Source organism: Pollicipes pollicipes, unplaced genomic scaffold (genome assembly GCF_011947565.3).
Source record: "Pollicipes pollicipes isolate AB1234 unplaced genomic scaffold, Ppol_2.1 Scaffold_7261;HRSCAF=8764_pilon_pilon_pilon, whole genome shotgun sequence".
NCBI classification, from domain to species: domain Eukaryota; kingdom Metazoa; phylum Arthropoda; class Thecostraca; order Pollicipedomorpha; family Pollicipedidae; genus Pollicipes; species Pollicipes pollicipes.
In genome coordinates, this window is record NW_023597054.1 from 10,804,948 (window position 1) to 10,827,045 (window position 22,098).

The 22,098-nt window shown below is 51.4% G+C and overlaps 1 protein-coding gene across 1 annotated transcript in view; it reads right to left on the reverse strand.

Annotated features, from left to right (window-relative positions):
• The window catches only part of LOC119112977 (5-hydroxytryptamine receptor 1), a 48,192-nt gene extending 36,262 nt beyond the window's left edge, over positions 1–11,930 (reverse strand). Inside the window, exon 1 of the mRNA XM_037237280.1 lies at positions 10,750–11,930. Coding sequence (XP_037093175.1) covers positions 10,750–11,928 — 1,179 coding nt within the window. The 5' untranslated portion in view covers positions 11,929–11,930. The remainder of the gene's footprint in view (positions 1–10,749) is intronic.
• Positions 11,931–22,098: the final 10,168 nt, after the last annotated feature.

The following is a 22,098-nucleotide window of genomic DNA, read 5'->3' on the forward strand; positions in this document are numbered from 1 at the left end:
AGAGAGAGAGAGAGAGAGAGAGAGAGAGAGAGAGAGAGAGAGAGAGAGAGAGAGAGAGAGAGAGAGAGAGAGAGAGAGAGAGAGAGAGAGAGAGAGAGAGAGAGAGAGAGAGAGAGAGAGAGAGAGAGAGAGATTGCAAGGTCCCAAGATATTATTTGCATACAGGTAGAATGCAAAAAGTCATGAACCGCTGATGTTATGTCAGATCGCCATCCAAGTTGAAGACCAGCTCATCCAACTTTAGACTTAAGCGCCAGACAGAGGGCATTCAGTCGCATGAATAATGCCGCGCCCAGTGGAAACACAATTCCATTATTCGTATAGCGATATAGTCTATGAGGTATGGGCTCAATCCGCCCGACCAGCAGATGGCTGAGAGTTCACCGATATTGCGCCAGTAATACATTGCCTTAGTCCGAGAGCACCCAGCTGGGAGACGAGCTCTGGATATGAGTTGTGTTTCAGAGCGCTGACATCAGCAGAAGCAGATGATCGGGCGGGACTTGGGCCGACAGTTCGCGCTGACCACCGTGGCATTGGACCACGACTGTTCAGGTGCTGGGGATTGACGTCACAAGTTCGGGGATGAGTAGGGCCGGAGCAACAGACGGAACGAAATGCCAGAGGAGAAAAGTATGGGTTTAGAGCAGCTTTACATATAACTAGCCTCGATAGATCAGTTTTGTTGATGGCTGACCTATCGGCCAAGCACCAGGCTTGTCCAGCAAGGCTGCATAGTAAGGCCAATGTCCTTATTCCTACGCCAAGGTCCCAGGGCCTCAGCGATCTCTTGACATTTCTTGCCTATGCCAGAAATGTAGCCATGCACATGCTGTAACTGTCTTATTCTCCGGAAATAGCAGGGACTCCTGGTAACGCAAGGCAGAGGGCATAGTCTCGGGACATCAGCATCTTGACACGGTCACTGAATTTCCATGTAGGTCGCTCCCAGTACCGAGCGCCCGATCGACCCCTGCGCATATGCCATGTACTCGATATTTGGGCGCAGTACGTAAAATGGTGACTGATATAAAGGCAGCAAATTTAAACTTCTCGGTTCTCCTCTCGAAGAACCAGTGAAAGCTCCGAGGAGGAATGCGCGGAATCTGTCCCCCATACACTGAGCCAGATGTGATGAGCCCTACAGTAACCTGCGTCCCCCTCCCCGTTCCCGATATGTGTATTGGCTCTAGTGGCGTTTTTGACCACCGACCTTCACAGCGAATTATTAAAATGTTTTTCGTTGCATTCCCGATGTGTTTACACATCTTGTGCCGGGTGAAACTGGTTGTGTTTTGATACCATATGGTTTGGATTATAAGAACATTTCTACACCAAGGTTGGAAATGCGATACAGCATGTGTAACAATGATGATGAGAGAGTAATATGGTTGAAGCGACAATTTCGTTTGAATTAGTTGGGCATTTCCGATACCAGGTCTCTGAAACAGGCCAGCTTATCTTCTAAGCAGCCCCGATCACAGCCACGGATTACCACAGACTCTGCCGTTGAGGTGAAGGCCGCTGCATCCTTTGTTGTGCCCTCCCGTATTCCGAAGATGAGGATGGCCTCACAGTGTATGTGGAGGGTAGCTGAGTGTCCAACTCCGACGGCACACTCTCATAGCCAAGTGACTCTCTCCTTTGTTGTGCTCGCCCGTATTCCGAGGGTGAAGATAACCTCATAGCGTATGTGGAGGGTAGCTGAGTGTCCAACTCCGACGACACACTCTCATAGCCAAGTGACTCCCTCCTTTGTTGTGCTCGCCCGTATTCCGAGGGTGAAGATAACCTCATAGCGTATGTGGAGGGTAGCTGAGTTTCCAACTACGACGGCACACTCTCGTAACCACGTGGCCTTCTGCTCAGAAGTGAGCGATGTGAAGTTACTTCCGAGTGTTGTAAACAGAGCACAGTGACGGGTGTGCACATGCCACTGACCGTCTTACCAGGGGTAGGGTAACTTGGGCCCAATTCTTGACACCTGGGGCAGGGCATAGTAAATGTCGTGTGTGCTTGCGGCCCCTTCGCCAGCGGCGGACTCAAGTGCGCTGCGTACTTTTGTGCGTGCCTCTGTGCGCGCCTACCGTGACCCTTGCACTCGGTGGGCTGTCGGAGGCTTCTTTTCTGGCGCTGGCGGCAGATAGAGGCGACTCTGTGACGTCCTGGCCAGGGGCACAAGCTGTCTGTGCTGACTTCCTTGCGTCCCTGGGACGGCACAGTGACAGCTGCTTGTGCGGCCAATACACCAGTGACCTACAGCGGCGGGTGTGCCGGCTGTTTGTGCGGCCAGTGCACCAGTGACCGTCGATAACGGGTTGTGCTGGCCGTTTGAGCCCACTGCCAGAATGTCAGCGGCAGGGGTAGTGACGGTGTCGTGGGTGTGGTCAGTGTACCGTGCCGCGCCGTCAGCGGCAGGGGTAGTGACGGTGTTGTATGTGTGGTCAGTGTATCGTGCCGCGCCGTCAGCGGCAGGGGTAGTGACGGTGTTGTATGTGTGGTCAGTGTACCGTGCCGCGCCGTCAGCGGCAGGGGTAGTGACGGTGTTGTATGTGTGGTCAGTGTACCGTGCCGCGCCGTCAGTGGCAGGGGTAGTGACGGTGTTGTATGTGTGGTCAGTGTACCGTGCCGCGCCGTCAGCGGCAGGGGTAGTGACGGTGTCGTGGGTGTGGTCAGTGTACCGTGCCGCGCCGTCAGCGGCAGGGGTAGTGACGGTGTTGTATGTGTGGTCAGTGTACCGTGCCGCGCCGTCAGCGGCAGGGGTAGTGACGGTGTTGTATGTGTGGTCAGTGTACCGTGCCGCGCCGTCAGCGGCAGGGGTAGTGACGGTGTTGTATGTGTGGTCAGTGTACCGTGCCGCGCCGTCAGCGGCAGGGGTAGTGACGGTGTTGTATGTGTGGTCAGTGTACCGCGCCGCGCCGTCAGTGACCGGCCAGTGACAAAGTGCTACTGGCCCTCCCACGTGATGTGAGCTCTCTTCCTACAGCCTGCGATAGGACTAAGACGTCTTTGGATGTGCCAGCGACTCGTTGCACAAAGACAATCAGCCGTAGAACGTAGTGCCCGGGGCAGGCTTAAAAGGTTGTGCGTTCCAGTAACGCGCTATGCAGTGCGAACGAAAATATAAATGGCGTATGTACATCGCCTACATTCCCGCCGACGGCCGTATATACCAACATTGCGTGAGCGAACTTTGAAAGCAATACTGACCGAGGCACCCATAGAGATAAAAGTTCGCGAAAATATTCAGGGTAGCAACAGCAGGCGAGAGCTGCATATTCTTAGGCGTTTACTACGTTTTGGACAGTATCCTCCCCTTGAACTGACGTATGCTGGCAATCGTTCGCGAAAGTTCAAAAGTTCGCGAAAATATTCAGGGTAGCAACAGCAGGCGAGAGCTGCTTATTCTCCTTAGGCGTTTACTACGTTTTGGACAGTATCCTCCCCTTGAACTGACGTATGCTGGCAATCCACGCTGGAAACGATCTTTCATCTTAAGGCTGGGACGCTGTGTTTAGTTAACACACGCAAGCTAATGCGAGCTAATATCTAAGCCGTAGTACACGTCAAAAACTATATGATAATTTTTTTAGGTGTCAAGATTCTGGACCTTCCTACAAATTTACTCTCAAGGCATCCAACATTATTACGTTAAAGACATTCCTGGGATCTCAGGCGTCTCAGTTTTTCTTTTCTTGTGCGTGCAAAAATCGCGGTATGCCGTCGGCTTTAGCACAACACTGAACCCAACTGAGACACGTTTATTCTCTGTGTCCCGTTATCGGGTCGACCAGTGAGCCGACCACACCAGCGGTAAAAAAGCTTCTGATTTGCAAAATGTGATCGGTGACAAAAACTAAAGCTTTTACGAGTCAATTGGTGACAAAAATGCGAAAATGAAAGCAAACTTCACTAGATATTCCCAAATAGGCAGAACGCAAAAGCTTAGTGTTGATCTGTATTCACTAACGCTTCCAGCGTGAGCATGTGTAGAGCACACATCGAAGCGCTGACGTTTCGCTGTATGAGCAAGTTGAGTCATAGGATGGTACCAAACATAGTAGCCTTAATCAGGATAGTTTTTAGCAGATGACAGAAATATACTGCAGGCTATGCTATATCGGTGCTGACGTCACAGATCAGTGTCGTCACATTGCTTTTCCAGTGCTCCTCAGATCAGTGCTTTCACAGATTTTCAGCCAAGATTCACTTCACGTACTAAATATGATAAAATACCATATAACCAGGCTTATTATTAGTTGCAAGAGTAGTGACTGGCCCGGGCATCTTGCGACGAACGCGATCAGTTTGATACGCAGGGTTTTAAAGCGTCGCGCTATTTGAGACAGATGGTCTGGAATGCTCGCCACGCGGTAATACATTCGGTTCAGTGCGAGGTTGTGGAATGCTGTTGGTTGTGTTCATGTCGTAGCTAATCGTAAGCTTTTTTAAGGGCAGCAGCGTTAAGGAGCCCTGCCGATCTAGGAAGAGTTTTTTGTGCGGATACCTGAGCTGTAGCCTCAGAGGTAAACGGAAGACTTTTGGGCGAAATATGTCAATGATTCATACCTATGTCGTTTGCATCTGCTGATATCAACGTTGCATTGGTTTTGCTCTAATAATTGGGATCATGTTAGGAAGAGTGAGTTCTGCACCGGTACTGATTATGCGAAGAAGGTATCGGTCGCCAACGCTTCCAGCTGATTGCACGATGACGTCACAAAACCAATAGTTTTCAGGTGTTTGCAACACCAAGTTATCGGTAAATGTATGGCTACAGGTATGATGTTTTGCAAATTACGGGCTAGAGAGGGGGTGGGGCGGGGTGCAGGAAGAAAAAATGGCAGAGCCTGCGTCCGAAATGCACTTAACGGTTTTTTCCAGCTTTGAAGTATTTCCTCTTCACAGTTGGGAGCAGTGGTGCAGTTTCACAAAATTATTTTTTTTTGGAGGGGGGAGGGCTGAACGCTAAAAGGCTATGATTAATGCATACAAATGGTAACTAACCATAGGAAACTGCATCCCTTCCTGGGAGGTTCTGTTCCCCTCCACACAACTGAATAGCAAACTGCATGCCTCTGGGCTGGTTCTGTCTCACTGGTTTAGTCTCAACCATCATCCAGTGTTTGATGGCCAGCAAATTACAGTTAAGTGCAAAGGAGGTCCCGAAACAAAAATATTTGATAGTTATGCCGCATTGTATTTAATTTTTTGTATTTGTTTTTGTGATTTATCTCATTCGGAGTTGACTGCAACGGTTTGTGAAAGAGTTTGCCCCAGGTGCAAATTTAGACGGCTCCGAGTTTCGTCGGTGGCAGAAAAGGCACTTTTCACCACTGGACTACACGTCCACGCAGCGCACACTCATCATACACCATGAAAGGCAAGTGATCATTGTTTGCCAACGAGCTTGCTGCAGACAAGCTGCCTGTGGACTTCAGTCCACCATTTTAGCACTGCATTGTCCGCGATGCATCCCATATCGGTCTGCTGCACACCGAATGGGGCCGGCCAATTTGCCTGTGTCAATGGGCAGGCCAGCTCCGCCACGTGAAAAAGCGCCCGGCCGGCAGCAGTGGCTGCTACAGCGCTTTCCACTCGTCGTGGAAGGCGTGCGCGCTCAATCTGGAGAGCGGAATCGAGCGGCTCGAACAAAGGGCCGGCTCCTTCCCGCAGCTCGGTTCGTTCCGGGGGCTCCAGGTGCGCCGCACACGAGCGGGACCGTCACCCGGCGGCCGGCACCGGTCCGGTCAGGACACCGGGCTGCGTGCGCTGGTGCCAGCTGTCGCAGGACACCGGGTCGCGGGCGCCCGGCTGTCGCAGGACACCGGACCGCGAGCACTGACCGCGGCTGTCGCCGGACATAGGGCCGCGAGTGCTGACCCCGGCTGTCGCAGGAAAGAGGGCCGCGAGTGCTGACCCCGGCTGTATCAAAAAACCCTGCGTATCAAACTGATCGCGTTCGTCGCAAGATGCCCGGGCCAGTCACTACTCTTACGACTAATAATAAGCCTGGTTATATGGTATTTTATCATATTTAGTACGTGAATCAGGACACCGGACCACGAGTGCTGACCCCGGCTGTCGTAGGACATCGGACCACGAGTGCTGACCCCGGCTGTCGCAGGACACCGGACCACGAGTGCTGACCCCAGCTGTCGCAGGAAAGAGGGCCGCGAGTGCTGACCCCGGCTGTCGCCGGACACCGGACCACGAGTGCTGACCCCAGCTGCCGCAGGAAAGAGGGCCGCGAGTGCTGACCCCGGCTGTCGCCGGACACCGGACCACGAGTGCTGACCCCGGCTGTCGCAGGACACCGGATCACGAGTGCTGACCCCGGCTGTCGCAGGACACCAAGCCGCGAGCGCTGACCACGGATATCGCAGGACACCGCTCCCACCAGCGTCAGTGAGCCCGGCGCTCCAGTCCATCTCGGCCCATCAGTGCTCAGAGGATATTCCACGCGCTTAGGGTTTCGTCTGGAGCGACGAAGTCTATCGCTGCCAGCGCGGTGGCTGTCGTATACTCCCCTCCCGTACAGCGGGGACGGAGGGCACCGTCGGAGCCGCAGCTGCTGGAGGGAAGCTTGCGGCTCCGCGCTGGCCGCAGCTGCTGGAGGGAGGCTTGCGGCTCCGCGCTGGCCGCACTGGGCGCTCGTCAAAGCGAACGCTGCCACACGAGCGCAGCGCCACGCGTGTGGACTGTGACGTTTCTGTATAGCCGGCGTTTGAACACATCATCATACGGTGACGTTAGCTATTTGCATTCAGCAGACAGTCGCTCATGATCTGCGGGCGATATTTCAGCGCCAGCCAAGCTGAGGGGTGAAAAAGTGCTCTTTCTGTCACCGACAAAATTTGGAACTGTCTGTACCGTCATCTGGAGCCAAATCTTTGAGAAACCGTTGCGATTTAACTCTTAATGCGATAAACCATAGAGAGACAACTTAACTGCAATGCGGCATAGCTATGAAACATTTTCGTTTCGGTAGTTCATGTGCACTAAAACGTCATTTGCTGGCCGTCAAACACTGGATGATGGTTGAGAATTAACTAATAGTATTTGTCAGATAAAGGCGTACTCAACATGACCAGCCTGGAGGCGTATTCGTTTCCTATTCAGTTGGGGGGGGGGGGATTGCACCCCCTAGCCGGGAATGTAGTTTCCTGTCTTTAGTTACTGGTTTTCATCCATCATTTTTCATTAATCGTAATTTGTGTGGTTCAGCCCCCCCCCCCCAAACTAACTTTGGAAAAGCACACCCTGCTCCCAACTGCAAAAAGAAGTGCGTCAAATCTGGAGGGAAAATGTCTTTGGAGGCAGGTTCACGTATTGTTCTGCCTGCAACCCACCCATTCCCTCCCTGAGCCTTACGTATTTTGCAAAACTGCATCGCCGTAGCCCGACATTTACCGATAGCACGGTTTTGCAAGCACCTGAAACACGATCACTTCTGGTTCTGTGACGTCATCGTACAATCTGTTGGCGACCTTCATTTCTGCGTTTAATGATTACTGGCACTGGACTTTAGCTTCCTAACGCGGTCTCTATCAACGAGATTTCGTACGAAGCCCATGCAATATTGGTGTCAGCAGATGCAGAAGAGATTTGTGGCCACCCCTATTGTCTCCATTTAGCATTATATAAACAAAATGACAATTAAAAGCGTTTCATACCACCTCCAGCACCTCTCTTTAGCTTTAAATGCACCATGACAATAAAGTGTTCTACCTCCCGCCTGTCCACCAATCAGTACCCGAAGTCTGAGGTGCAGCGGGCAAGGTGCAATGCAATGCCTACACCAGCAATGCTCGGCGTTTCACCTCAAAGCTGCCCTTTCCCTTAGCAGCAGGAAGCCCCGGATGAATTCTGGCATGCGTTTCTCCAACGTCCTCTGTTTACCTCTGTAGCTACAGCTCAGGTACCGACAAACAACAATCCTCCTAGATCGGCGGAACTTCTTAACGTTATTACCTTAAAAAAACTGACGATTTGCTACGTTCTTCCAGCCCGTGAGCTTCTTACAACATGAGCACAACAACAGCAGTCCGTAACCTTGCACTGAACCCAACGTATTACCGCATGGCAAGCACTCGAGCCCATCTGTCTCAAATGGCACGACGCTTTAAATCCTGTGTAGCAAAGTGATCACGCTCGTCGCAAGATACTGTGGCCAATCACGATTCTTACGACTAGTAATAAGCCTAGGTATTTGGTATTTCCTACTGTTAAGAATGTGAAGTGAATCTTGGCTGAAAAATATGTGAAAAACACTGAACTGAGGGACATTGGAAAAGCACTGTGTCGCCAGTGAGCTGTAACGTCAGCACTGATATAGTAAATTCTGTATTATATTTCTGCCACCTGCTAAAAACTATCCAAATCAAAGCTACTATGTTTGGCAGTGCTTAGTGGTTCAACTTTCCCATACAGCGAAACGTCAATGTTTCGACGTGTGCTCTACACATGCTCACGCTGCAAGCGTTAGCGAGTACAGACCAATGCTAAGCTTTGAGTTTCGTATAGCTGGAATGGTCTGTTGTAACATGGTCCGGTCCGCTGATATTTCCTATAATATCCGCAATTCTGTCACCAGTTGGCTCGCAAAAGTGTTGGTTTTGTCCTCGCTCATATTTGGCGAATCAGAAGCCTTTTTCGCCCCAGCCTATGCTGACTATGTAAACGAATAAGATAAGCAATATATAGCCTTAAGGCCTGCGGCTGTACTGGCAGCAACGGCTGGTTTCGTCTTGATTTCGACGCCAGGCTTTCAGGAAATTGTAAATACCGGTTAGCTTGATCTCTGCTGAAGGGCTTTTGAAGCCTGTACAGAGTATCAAAGTTGGTGCGTGGCAGCCACAGCTTCAGGATACGCAGAACAGGGACCCGTCTCTCACACACACGCACTGTTACGCTTCAGGATACGCCGAACAGGGGCCCGTCTCTCACACACACGCACTGTTGCGCTTCAGGATACGCCGAACAGGGGCCCGTCTCTCACACACGCGTACTGCTACGCTTCAGGATACGCCGAACAGGGGCCCGTCTCTCACACACACGCACTGCTGCGCTTCAGGATACGCCGAACAGGGGCCCGTCTCTCGCACACGCGTACTGCTATGCTTCACGATACGCCAAAAAGGGACCAGTCTCTCGCACACATGCACTGCCACGCTTCAGGATACGCAGAACAGTGGCCAGTCTCTCATGCACACCTGCTGTTATGCACTGGGTCGCGGTAGTCTGACCAACTTGCTTACTCCCCCGTAGAATGCGATGCGCACACATGCATCCATTTGGAAGAAATCAACTTCTAACTTACAACTTCTAACTTACATTAAAACACGAGCAAAGTAGGCCACAACCAAGCCTTCAAACGTCACATTACCTTGGAACAAACGTTGCGTAACGGATTCCGCTCAGCTGAATATCTAGCCCACCCCCTCAACGGAGAATACTATGACCGCGGACTAGTCGCGACACTGACATGAACACCACCCCCGGGCCGTCTGCTTCAGGGAAGTGGCTCACTGCAGCGGCAAAACAAAGGCTGGCCCATCGCCCCATTATGCCATGAAGTCGATGGCTGCCACATACATAATAGGTCAACGAAAACTCAGATTCTGGCCGCTGAAGCTACCAGCGAACCCCCTCACGACTGAAGTGATGTTCGCCAGGCTGCGACTTGGCCACATAAAAATAATGAGTCAGCGCTTTCTTCCTAGCGCAGTCAGCCATTGCGGAGAAGTCGGTCGTTGGGCGGAGCGAAGCCATCGCTCTTGGGTTCCGATTTAATCGAGAGATAGAAAGAGCACGCTAGGAAAGCTCTCCAGTCGGATCAGCTTATTTTCTCGGGTCTGACTCCATTGAAAGACTACCCGTGCGCAGCGAACGCTCACACTTAACCCTGCAAATGGATTTACAAAATTTAGGCGTCCTAAATGCAAAGAAACGGAGGTGCAATTATTTTCTGGTAAAAACGAATATGCACCTAAACAGCAGACTGTCTGGGATCTGGATCAACGCCAGTGCCTGCTCCATTCAAAATATAACCACCAATGGTGCCTGCCGAAATGCGCAGGCAAAACACCTAAACGTCACTGTGCCACTATTTGATCGGCACCGCGCCTGAAACTCCTGGAAATGTCCCTGCGAAAGGAACCCGAACTGTTTCCTCGGGTGCATACATGTCTTTCAAAGCGCAGCTGGGACCTTTCACGGAATAATGCACTTATGTTGCGACCAATAAGGTGATAATGCACTTGTATAGATACAAGTCGCAAGACATGGACACACTGAGTACGGGAGCGTAAAGACTAGAGCTACTTCATTCACATCCCCACTAGAAATGCTATCCCTACAGAAGAAATAGAAGACACACTCGATGGGTAGTGTACCATAACATCGCAAAGATAGAAACGTTAATTATAACCTAGTGGCCCCAAACGCGTGAATAACGGCACGATTCCTTAAAAGAAACACGCTGCCAGTTTGCAACAGCAAGTAGCGTGACCCTTTGCTTTTCCCATCTTCGCATGATGCATCCACTCGTGAGAGGGCGTTATCAGGGGGCATCACGGCCAGCCGCCGGGCGTCAGCCCGCCTCACCGGGCTGCGGCTCCCGGGCCCGGACACTCGTCCCGGATACTCGGCCCGGACACCCCGGGACCCAGACAATCCGGGGCCCGGACACTCGACCCGGACACCCCGGGGCCCAGACACTCGACCCGGACACCCGGCGGCACTTACCTGCAGGCCGGCGCGGGAGCCGACCGATCCCTGCGAGCAGCCATACTGCTCCAGGTACTGCTCCTTCCGCAGCAGCGGCTTCAGCGAGCGGCAGCGGAGGCACAGAATCTCACGGAACGGCTTGCGGAAGTCCTTGTTGAACGTGGCATAGATGATGGGGTTGAGCAGCGAGTTGAAGTAGCCCAGCCACAGGAACACGTCGGAGAGGGAGTTGGGAATGCTGCCGCGCGCCACCAACGGCCGGATTACGGCCAGGATGAAGAACGGCAGCCAGCACAGGATGAACGCCGTCATGATGATACCCAGCGTCACCGACGCCTTCTTCTCGCGCGGCACCTCGAAAGACCAGGGGCAGAAGCGCGCGCGCCACCGCGGCCGGCTGCTGACGTTGTTGTTGACGGCGCCCTTGCGCAGGCAGCCGTGCAGGCCGGTCGCATCGCGCACTTGACACAGGCGCACGTCGTAGCCGGAAGCGCTCTTGATGACCTCGGCCGGCTCAGGCCGGCGTGGCAGGTGACCCTGGGAGCGTCGCTCCTGGCTGATGATGATGCGCGCCGCCTTCAGGATCTTCATGTAGACGAAAATCATGACGGCCAGCGGCAGGTAGAAGGACATGACGGTGGCCCACACCTGGTAGTAGATGTTCTGACTGACGGCACACATGTCGTCCTTGCCGTGCTCGTTACCGATGATGACGATGGGGATGATGCTGATGCAGATGGCGCCGCCCCACACCACGCCAATGTAGAGCGCCATCAGTTTCTCGATACGCCGTTGCGAGTACTGCAGCGGGTCGGTGATGGCCTGGTACCGGTCCACGCTGATGGCGCAGATGTTGAGGATGCTGGCCGTGCACGAGAGCACGTCGGCGCACACGAACACGTCGCAGAGAGTTCGGCCGAACCGCCACGTGCCGGCGCAGAGGTGCAGCAGCGCGATCGGCATCACCAGCACGGCCACGAACAGGTCGGCCACGGCCAGCGACACGTACAGCACCGTATACGGCTGGCTGCGGATCTTGGGCACCAGGCAGACGGCCAGGCACACCAGCACGTTGCCGATGATGGTGCAGAGGATGACGACGGGCAGGACCAGCATCAGCACGATGCGCGTCTCCCAGGGGTAGCCGCCATCGGCGACGTGCGTCGGTGGTGTCGGCTCGGAGCCGTTGTCGGCCATGGCCGCCGTGACCGCCGGGGGCCGGAGCGGCGGACCTCCCTGGCCGACAGGTGCGCCGCGCCGCGGCAGGGGCGACCGCTCGTGGCTGGGCGGGGCGGACGCGCGCGCAGCTTTACACGGTGTCGGCGCACGGGGCCTGGTGGGCGGGGGTGGCCGATGACTGCGAGACCGCCTGGGACTTGGTGCCGGAACCACGACGGTCGCCGGAGGCCGACATCCCGGTACGTCTCGCTACTGCAAACATCCGATCGTTAGAGGCGATCGGGGGTCAGTCTCTTGGAAATTGGCGACGTTTCCATCTGTCCATGGGGGTGGTGAGGTCAACGGTTTGGCGCGCGCCAACGGCGGCTCCTATGACACATTGTCGTTCATGGCGTAAAATATCGTACGCAACACAATGGTGTTTCCGTCTACTGGCTGCAACATCACCATCAGCATCGTGTTGAGGATGCTGGCCGTGCACAAGAGCACGTCGGCGCACACGAACACGTCGCACAGGGTTGGGCCGAACCACCACGTGCTGACGCAGAGGTGCAGCAGCACGACATCAATATCAAAGTCATTTGCTTCAGGGTCTTGCGAGTCCAATAGGCCTTGGCGAAAGACAAGTCTTTGAGAATACAGATATGGCTAGTATATAAATATCCTTTCGATCATTCTTGCGAGTCCTGTCCTGCCACCCAGCCGAGAAAATATGGAAGTGCTTGTGAATTAACAGCGATCACGAAGTACACATGTAAGGCATCGAGCACCTTTCCATGACGGCCAAACCCAGGCCTCATGGTGGTTCTGTCTCACATGGTGTCATGGCCACACGGTTGTAAATGCGGTAAAGGTGCCTGATGGCCTACAAGTCTTGTTAAGCCTGTAGCCACATGAATGATGGTGTATTGAAGGATATCCAGCCTTCTTGAGAGCGAAATATGATAATGGGGCCTGAAATGTCTTGCAAGAGCGTGACGGGAGAAGAAATGAAGAGCTTAACATCCTAACGTATCTCAAGAAATAAACTCGACGATAAATGATATAAAATATCATCATAAGCTGACGTTTCGTGCTGAATTACCTATTTCAAGCTCATCCGAGCCATACGGACTACTCAAAGAATCTGGCGGATGCCAAAGAATACCGTGCGGCCGTTCCGTGTCCACATCATACTAGGTACCAAAAAGCATGTCGCACAATGCGGTGATCTCGTCATAATTATGCAACACTCCCCAGCTTTAATGCCTGCTCGTTTTGTACTTGCAAATGCAAATTCTTGTGAAGTGCAGGAAACAAAGCTACACATGTCCGACGAACAGGAACATCTCCAAATTTTACTAGCAATGTACTCCACATTTTGAATACCGTGGTAGTTTGCGTCAATTATCGCTGTGGCTTTTACAAACATACACTGAAAGAATTCGATTCTGGACAAACGAGCTGGTTCACCTGTGCGGCAGCATGACTTTTCGCAGCCATAGTTATCTGGTCAAAGCCTGATAGCCTGTGTGTATAAGTCTTGTGTCCACTAGCGACGCTTTTCATAGCCTCTCTGGCGGCTGCTTCATTAGGCAAGAAAAAGAGTACACCATGACAAATAGTATGTATATGTATGTGCATGTCAATACAAAGCAATCTGTACACGGCCAGGCACAGTTTAGTGCAAAAGCAGTCTGTTCATGCAGTATATTGCATTAATATTTATTCGTTAGTTTCTAACACTAAGATAACAACCATATGTGTTTTATGGTGATGGGCAGCGAACTTTTTTGAAGAACTTCACGAAAAGCTCTGTTCTAGATGGAAAACCTGTGGCCTTAGAGCGCTTTCGATTCAAGCAGCGGATCCAGTTTCGAGAAGATTGGATTTGCCATCAGAATCGGACACGCCTTGCTTTGATACGTGTGCCACTTAGATTTCGTCCCAAAAGGTGGCACACTCCCTCTAATCCATATTGATGCCTGGAGCTAAAGCCTGGCAGACTGAACCCAGAGCGATCCCCAGCCATAAAATAGTTAGGCTGTAAACCGAAGCTGCCTGCATATTTCGACTCGGTCCGAATGGTGGGGTAACGGGTCGCCGCGGCCATTAAAACTGAGGACTCGTTGAACGGGGCACATGACAGCGTTGTCACCACGGGCTGGCGTCGGCCGGTAGCCGCATCGCCAGCTCGGCTACCATCTGACGGGCCACATGCCAGCGGTGTCGCCGCGGCCAGGCGCCGGCCGCCAGCCGCCCCGCCTCCCCGGCTGCCACCTAATGGGGCATATGACAGTGAAGAACAGGATGCGTGTGATGGGCCCGCCGGTTGGCTACTTTCAATCGACACAGATATGTAGAGTTTACATACTATTAATATAAACACGTTTTCTGTTGCAGAGTATCACCGATATCAAAAAATGTTGCCATAAAAGCTCGCCAGAGTCTAGCCGGACCGAGATGAACGATCTAGCTATGGCCATGTTTACTTTATAGGCGAAAGATTATGTCACTCAGGACGCCATAGCCACGGTGACACAAACATTCGGACAGGGGCACCGGATTCGGAATCGAAGTGGAATGTGTAGCGGCAGTGGGTGAAACTGGAGTCGGATGTGTAGCGGCATTGGGTAGAGCGCCGAAATACCATACGTCACAGCGGAGGTGGATGATGACGGTTGTCAATAGACGTATTGCCGCAGATGCAACTCATGTTTGTTTGCACTTGGAGCGAGCAAGGCTCAGAGCGAAGTCATCTACTTTTCATCAGACAGGGTCTGACAGCACAAATAGAGCTGACAAACCACGCAAAAACTTTTACGCGAATCCAGATCCCATTTCGCTTTAAACACACCGCAAGCGTGCCATGTTGCAATCAGCACCCATGCGGCAACACCCACGTGGCAAGTGTGCAACCTCTCCAAGAAACTAGATGACTACAGCCGAAACCCCCGATCAAAAACTGTTTATCTACGGGAAAACATTTGCCAAAGTCTACCATGCGTAAGGACGAAGCGCATTAACACCGATCAATCCCGCCATCGATTTTACGACGGGCCTACAAACGTCACGTTTTTCGTCCGGCATCGTTAAACCAATCAGCACAGCGGGCCGTCAGAGGGCGTGGGGAACGGCGGCGAGCACCACAGGCGATAAGCTATCGACCCACCGATGAGTAATTGGGTCGACCAAAGACGTTCGACCAGAAGTGCGACTGGAGGTGGGACCGGAGGCGAGACCGTCGGCGGCCTGGCTGGATCGTGCTGACGGCGGAGCAGACGGGGCGCTGGCAGGGGCCGGAGGTGGCGGTGGAGGCGGCACGTGACCTGCGTCAGTCCCACGCCTTCATCGCCGCTCTTGTGGGCTGAGCTGGTCCGCAGTCATTATTTGGTGCCGGGGCCGTTAGAGGCCTCCCACGACATTGATTTGAAACCAATTCAATTGGGCCAGGCAATCTGACAAACGGTGTCCTTTGAAAAGGCCAGCGGCCAGATTTCGGGCGCCAAGTCTCCAGATCGCCGACTGCCGAATGTTGGGCGCACAGCTTACAGGCGGCCGCAGCCTGCTGAAAACAATGATGTCAGCCGCCATCAGCTGAGGCCTGGCATGTTAACCAGTTCTAAGGACCGACTGAGACGAGGTATTAGCATCACGGATGAAAATACTGCTCGGACCATGGTTCTCGCCTGGTGTGTTAGCATATACACAAGTGTACACTGACGAACCAAACGAGGACAATGGACCAAACAATTACTGCATCCGTGACATGTTAACCAAATTCGTCATACGATGTTATTTGAAGCCTTTGTCAGCGTTCACCTATCTAAGCGAGTATTAGTGATGTACGTGTTCTTTTGTCAATGAAGTCCTGAACACGTCAATGAAGTCTTCTTGTCTTAGACAGCCTTCATAGCGCTATGAGAGCTAGAGTGCGTGTCTGAATCACAGGGCTGCTGGTGCATGAGGTAGCAAAGTGAGACACCAAAAGCAGGATCATTTGACCAGCACTGATAAGAAATGTAGCTGCAAACAGTGAGACATGCAAAATACATGACATTAATCCAGGCAAGCATCGTCGGTCATCAGTGGGCCTGGCCCGATCAGCCTGTGCGTTCGCGATGTGGCGATCGGCGTCTACGGAAACATTGTTCGCCGACTGTAACCCGCTGTTGATATCGAACTTACACAATCAAGGACAGTGAGAAATGCTTAGAGCTCCTGTACGGGGCAATAGTTCGCTGGCCTGGTAGCGTTGTGACGTGCTCTGTGCAGGCGGTTCGCAGAATCAATGCCGGCGTGTTTTGTCGAGGTTGAATGTCCGGATGTGTGGACATTCACGTTTGCGACAGGTGCACTAACCAGTGTTGATTACTCGTTGGCCAGCACTTCGGGATGTGATTTGTGCTATTCACAGCTTTCTCCGATCTGCACCTTGGCCTGGACACTTCAATGCGTTGTCCTGTACCAACCCAAAGCACAGACTTCTGACATACCATGTTCTGCCTACTAATCCCTCAGTTTTCCTTTTTGGTTTCGATGGCCACATATCTTTTGACATTCGTGACAATCATGACAGTGATGTTTATGCTGATCTCATTTAGTAGCAAACATCCCTTTTATCACCACAACGCGCTGATACAACTTGGATTTGAGAACGTCAGACTGTTCATGTTAGTATCAGTCCGGATAACTTCCGCGGTATTTCGTCAAAACAAGGCTTCCAAACACATTAGGCTGCAATTCTTTGCCACACTGCACGTTAGCCGTCCAGTTTCGCCCCCATTGATGCAAATTCCCGCATTTGGTATGAACGTGCCTTTCATGGATGAGGAATGTGCCTCACTTCTTATGAATCTTACGGCTGCAGTATAACCGTGCTTGCAAAGGGTTTTGCGTCACATATGCCTAAAAAGGACGTCACCTTTTTCCCACGCTCCTTTTCCATGGCTGACGAGCGTTGCATCCCGTTCCAACGTTGTGTTTCGGCTGTATGGTGCGCCACGCTCCGCCGGTCCGAGCTGCGCTGGGGCATGTTAGGAGGGACGGCTCGATGTGCCAGCACGACACGGCGGCGGCGACGGCGCTTGGCCCGGGTCCGAGCGCGCGCCGCCGTTCCGGCCGATCGAGCGATGGCGCTAAACCCCTGCTGCTGCCAGTTAGCACCGCGACCGGCCGCGACCCATTGTTCGGCGTCACCGGACCTGCCAGGGAAGGACGCGCCACTCGCCTGCAGCCGACGGCGCCAGCACGGCCTCAGCTTGGGGACGGCCGGCAGAGGATGTCATCTACCAGCGTGCCGCCCCGCCCCCTGTCCCCCCCCCCGCTCCTGTGTGACGGATGACGGGAGGGGTGCAGGGCGGATGGCAGAAACGGCTTCCTGACGGCATGGGGACGCCGCCAACCAGAGCAGACATGGCGACAAACGGGAACAGATCACGGCTATCACGGGCCCATTGTTCGCCATTGGCCTGACGTGGATGCTTTAAAAGTCTCGTGTATGCTTTGTTGCAGACACGCTGCAATATCGGTACTCTAAAAAGAACAATTTTGAAGTTGTAACTTAAAGGCTGTGATCTCTTAGGCGTGTCATGTGAGAAGATATGAGATAAATACAATGTCACTAAAAGTCGGGTGTCCGCATTAGTACACTTAAGAATGCATTTCCTCACTACAATTTTATCACTCACTCACTCACTCACTCACCCACTTACTCACTTACTCACTAAATCACTCACTCACTCACTCAATAAGCTTTGACGAGAATGAAGAGTGTGCTACGAATGGAAATGAAAGAGAAAGTTAATCTACATGATCTTCAAAACAACCTACAGTTATTCGCCGGAAGGCAGCGTGTGAGCAGATGGATGACAGCCGAGTTAACGGAGGTGTTCCACATTTCCATGAGGTTTTGACCCGAAATAGCCATCTTGAAGACCGTTCGGTGCTGCTCACAGCCCTGCACTTCTTAAACCCTAAGCCCCTCTAGTTTCTGTGCTACACACCCGCGAAGATGGGGAAATTATTTCGGAGGGAGTATTTTATGGTTATTTTGGCATTCATGGCGTCATAATGACGTCATTTTAATCCTACAATTCCATAAAACATGCGGCGATCAAAGCCAAGAAAACATATAATACGCGAGTCGTTCATATCTGGCATATATCTGGCGTTCGTAAGCACAATTTCCTGATATAGCGGTCGTCAACTGTCTCACAATCACTGTTGTGCAAGGTACAATGGCCTAATCAAGCCGTGTCTTATCAAACAGCATATTTACTAAAGAGAGAAATTCTGCTGTGTAGTGCAGCCTTTTGCACTCAGAAGTATACCAATGGTTATAAGTGAGCCTGCTTCATCATACCTGATGCTTGCTTCAAAAATTTCAAATGTGAAACATGCCCTTTAAAAGTGAAATGTCTAAATTTGCGCTTCTCTGTGTTCTGTTCCGTAAGGCTTTAGATAAAAGGTGCTCATAACGTAATTGTAGGTTAGTGAACACTAAGCAGATTGTGAACATGCGATTGTAGGTTAGTGAACACTGGTCAGGTTGTGCCCGGCCACCCAACAGCCGGCCGGCGGTGCATTACGTGCCTCTGTGCGTGGTCCGCCAATGGCCAAATTCTCTTCGTAACTGATCTTGAAGAGGTCCCATAGATTTCCGTTCCAAGGCTGATAGCCATATATTGGTCTTCAATTGCATATCGGTTTCAACAAATCGAAGGAGCCGTTGCACCTCAGACTACGAGCTTGACAACCAAACTAGGTCACTATAGGGTTGCTATAGGGCCTTGACTATAGGTACCTCAGGATCCTAGGATACGACTCAACGTGAACCAGAGCCAACCCTGGAATGCACTGTCACAGTGTAGAATCTGAGACTTATGCCATGGAAACCGGGGTTTAATTCTGCGACGACATGACTTCCTCTGACTAATTAAAGCACGAGTACAATGTCCGAGTTCACGGCTGCTCCCAAAGCAGTGAGCTCCACATCTACGGAGACCGGAACGTTCTACCTTATTGTTTTTATAACCTTGGTATGTACCTCATTGACTTTGAATGTCATACTGCCATATGTTTCAGAGAAGCGTGGTTATGTAGATTTCTGATGCACTTCTCCGCCACATTATAGTAAGCGAAATGTTTTTCATTGGAGCCAGATGAAAAATAGAGAGTTCATGAAAATACAGACGTAGTTTGTGACGTCAACGTACATTTTCATGTTCTACTACCTTCCTAACGGTCTGCTGTACGCCTCTAAAACCAGCAGAACCATGTTTGGGGCGTAAACTAACTTCTTGGACGACTTCTGCTCCAATTTGAAGATAGTGCCGTGTGAAATGCACCCATCCGCGGTCTATTTGTTGCACAGTGGCGCACATGCATAACTAGATTCAGATGCGTCTTAAGCCGGTTGTGATACGCATTCTTAGAAATGCAATAAGTAAGAACACGTACCAGACTGAAACCAAGGCCTTGCAGTGAGTGCATAATGGACAGGGTCACAGCGAGCGGCAAAGCTACGCACTGCAGCAGGTTTTTCATTCTTAACTGTATCCTACATTGTCCCACATCATATCTACCTATACCTACATATCCTACATCCAGATACATTGTTGCTTTGTCAACTGTGCGGGATAAATGGGACACGTTTGGGAGTACCTTCCTGGAGGGAGCCGGGCTTGATGAAAACAGACTGCGTCCCAGATGGGTTTTGACTGGAAATCTGTTCATTTCAAACTTTCGGCATAAGTTCCCGAACATTTAATGAATAATAAATAACTGCAGCATCGCCCCTCTCCAGTCAAAATTACCGCCTGAAGCCCCAGGCAATATGCACCAACTTGCCGAGCAAGTCCTGCCCAAGTAAGCTTGAGCCGTAATGATCAACGTGAGCGTGAAAGCAGTGTGTTATGCACCCATGTAAATGACCTTTCGCGAGTAACAACACTCAGTGATGCGCCGACTGAACGCTTCGGTTATGATGTTTTGGAGGTGAGGAGCCAGCGTGAAGTAGGTGTGCTGCATCGGTTTGATGGCGACAGCGTTCCCACGTCTTATGTGCTCACAACTTCTCAAGAAACTTCTGTTAAACGGCAGCCGTACGTCTTCCTTTCAGCACGTCCTTGAACGCTCTGAACGGTGTTTGTGTGATAAAATTATTTAATAAACGCTGTTGTAGAAGCCCGATATCGAAGTAGCGACGTGTTTATTTCGCAGCAGATTGTAGCATATGTCAATTTCGAACGGGGAAAACCGATAAGGCAGGTCGCCTCGAAAAAGAAAAATCACAACCAGTGGTCAACGGCGCGGCAACTTCTTACTGTAGGAGATTGATCATGCTGTGAAAATCAATGGATATACACATGCCGCTACCAGTGTTAGCCTACTGATTGCACCATTGCACTGCGGTGGAGACATTTGTACGCCTTGCTGGTGACGTATTTTTTGTTCGTATTTCTTCTTTCCTGGATCAGTGATCAAGGTGTGCGCTGTATTACAGCTCGCTTGCGCTAATCATGTCGAAGCAATTTACCCAAAACCTAGGCTGCAAGCTTCCGCGACGCGCGTGCGTGCCGGGCCGGCTGCAGCGAGTCATCATTCGCTTATTGCAATCCTTATATCCCGCCGCCGAATCACGACACCTATGGAATGCTATCAATTCGTGACGCCATGAGATGCGTGCTAAAAAATTCTTAAAAAGCATATTCGTAAATGACAAAATAGTGAAAAATATCACTTTCAAAAAAGCGAAGCCATCACAACCGCGTACATTGGAGGGCCACGGGCCTGAAACAGGTAAGCAGTGAATGCTGCGACACGTGATCGGAATGACTTATTCCACTGTCCTGAAGTCATACAAAGTTGAGAACACCAATGTAAACAACGATGACCGACGTCGCCAGGCGATTGAAGACATTCAAATTTGGCAAGGTGCGATGCGAAAAATGTGTTTCGCATTTATGTACCAAAGAACCAAAATCGATATGATGAACCAAAACTAGCCTTGATGTCTGCTTCACACAATACGATCTTGAGATACATTTGTTCTGAGATTGTAATCGCCTTTCTGAGATTGTCAAAAGCCGTCTTGTTCAGGACAAGCCCAAGGTGTTAAAACCAGGGACAATCCACAGTGGATAGAATGCTGAACTGAAAAAGAAGACTGAACGTGGCTATAGTAAACGGCTCCCGTGGCATTGCATAGTTCGGCAGGCGAACAAACGGAAATATAGGACACACGGCACCAACGTCTAGAATAAGGGGGGAGGCGGTGCCAAAACGTATAAACACGCGCATTGACATATCAAAGTCAGCATTTTGACTGGCTGAATCCCTCCAAGAGTGCGCTGATCGCCAGCTAGAATTATTGCACGGGCTAACCCGAAGTCATCAGCATGGAAATGAGTGGCGCTCAGGGCTTCGGGCTCATTGCTGTGGCCGCTGGTAGACAACGCTTCGAACAATGCCTCCAAATTGGGTATGTAAATTCAACACCCAGGCACTGCTCGGGCACGACGCGTCGAGGGCAGCGTCTGCTGTTGTCCGCACCGTTCACGCATGCGCGCACAACGAGACCTGGCTTAAAGGAGTACGCTGGCAGTCTTCTCACTGTCCGTTTTTGTTGCGAGAAATATAACAATCTTACAAAAGAAAAACGTTGACAACATTGACTGATAACAACCCTCTGCTCCCCACATCCAATCCTTTTCGTTCACTGTTAACTATTTTAATATTTTTTTCTAATGGCAGTTCGGCAGGGTCATCTCACGCATTTTTGGACCGGCAACCGGTGAAATGAGGAACTACCTGAACTCTGGCTTCAAAAATGGTCCTGCTCATAACCAATAGGCAGCGTGTGGGCGTCGTTGGGGTCGATGGGAGAGACGGCTCTCCGTTCGCAGACTAAATAGTGCTTTGGTTGAGCACGACCGAAAACGGTGTTTACCACGTGATCAGAGGCGACCGGTGAGCAAATGGAAGTTCAGTGTCTAGCGGACCACAGGCCTTCCTCCATCCCGCGTGTCTTCAGCGCCTACAATCTGCTTCAAATATAGCCTGACATAAATACATCCAGATAAATTACCTTCCTACCAAAACAACCACGCAGCTTCAGGCCTTAAAAGGAACGTAATTGCAAATCCTATCTCTCTCTCTCTCTCTCTCTCTCTCTCTCTCTCGCTCTCGCTCTCGCTCTCGCTCTCG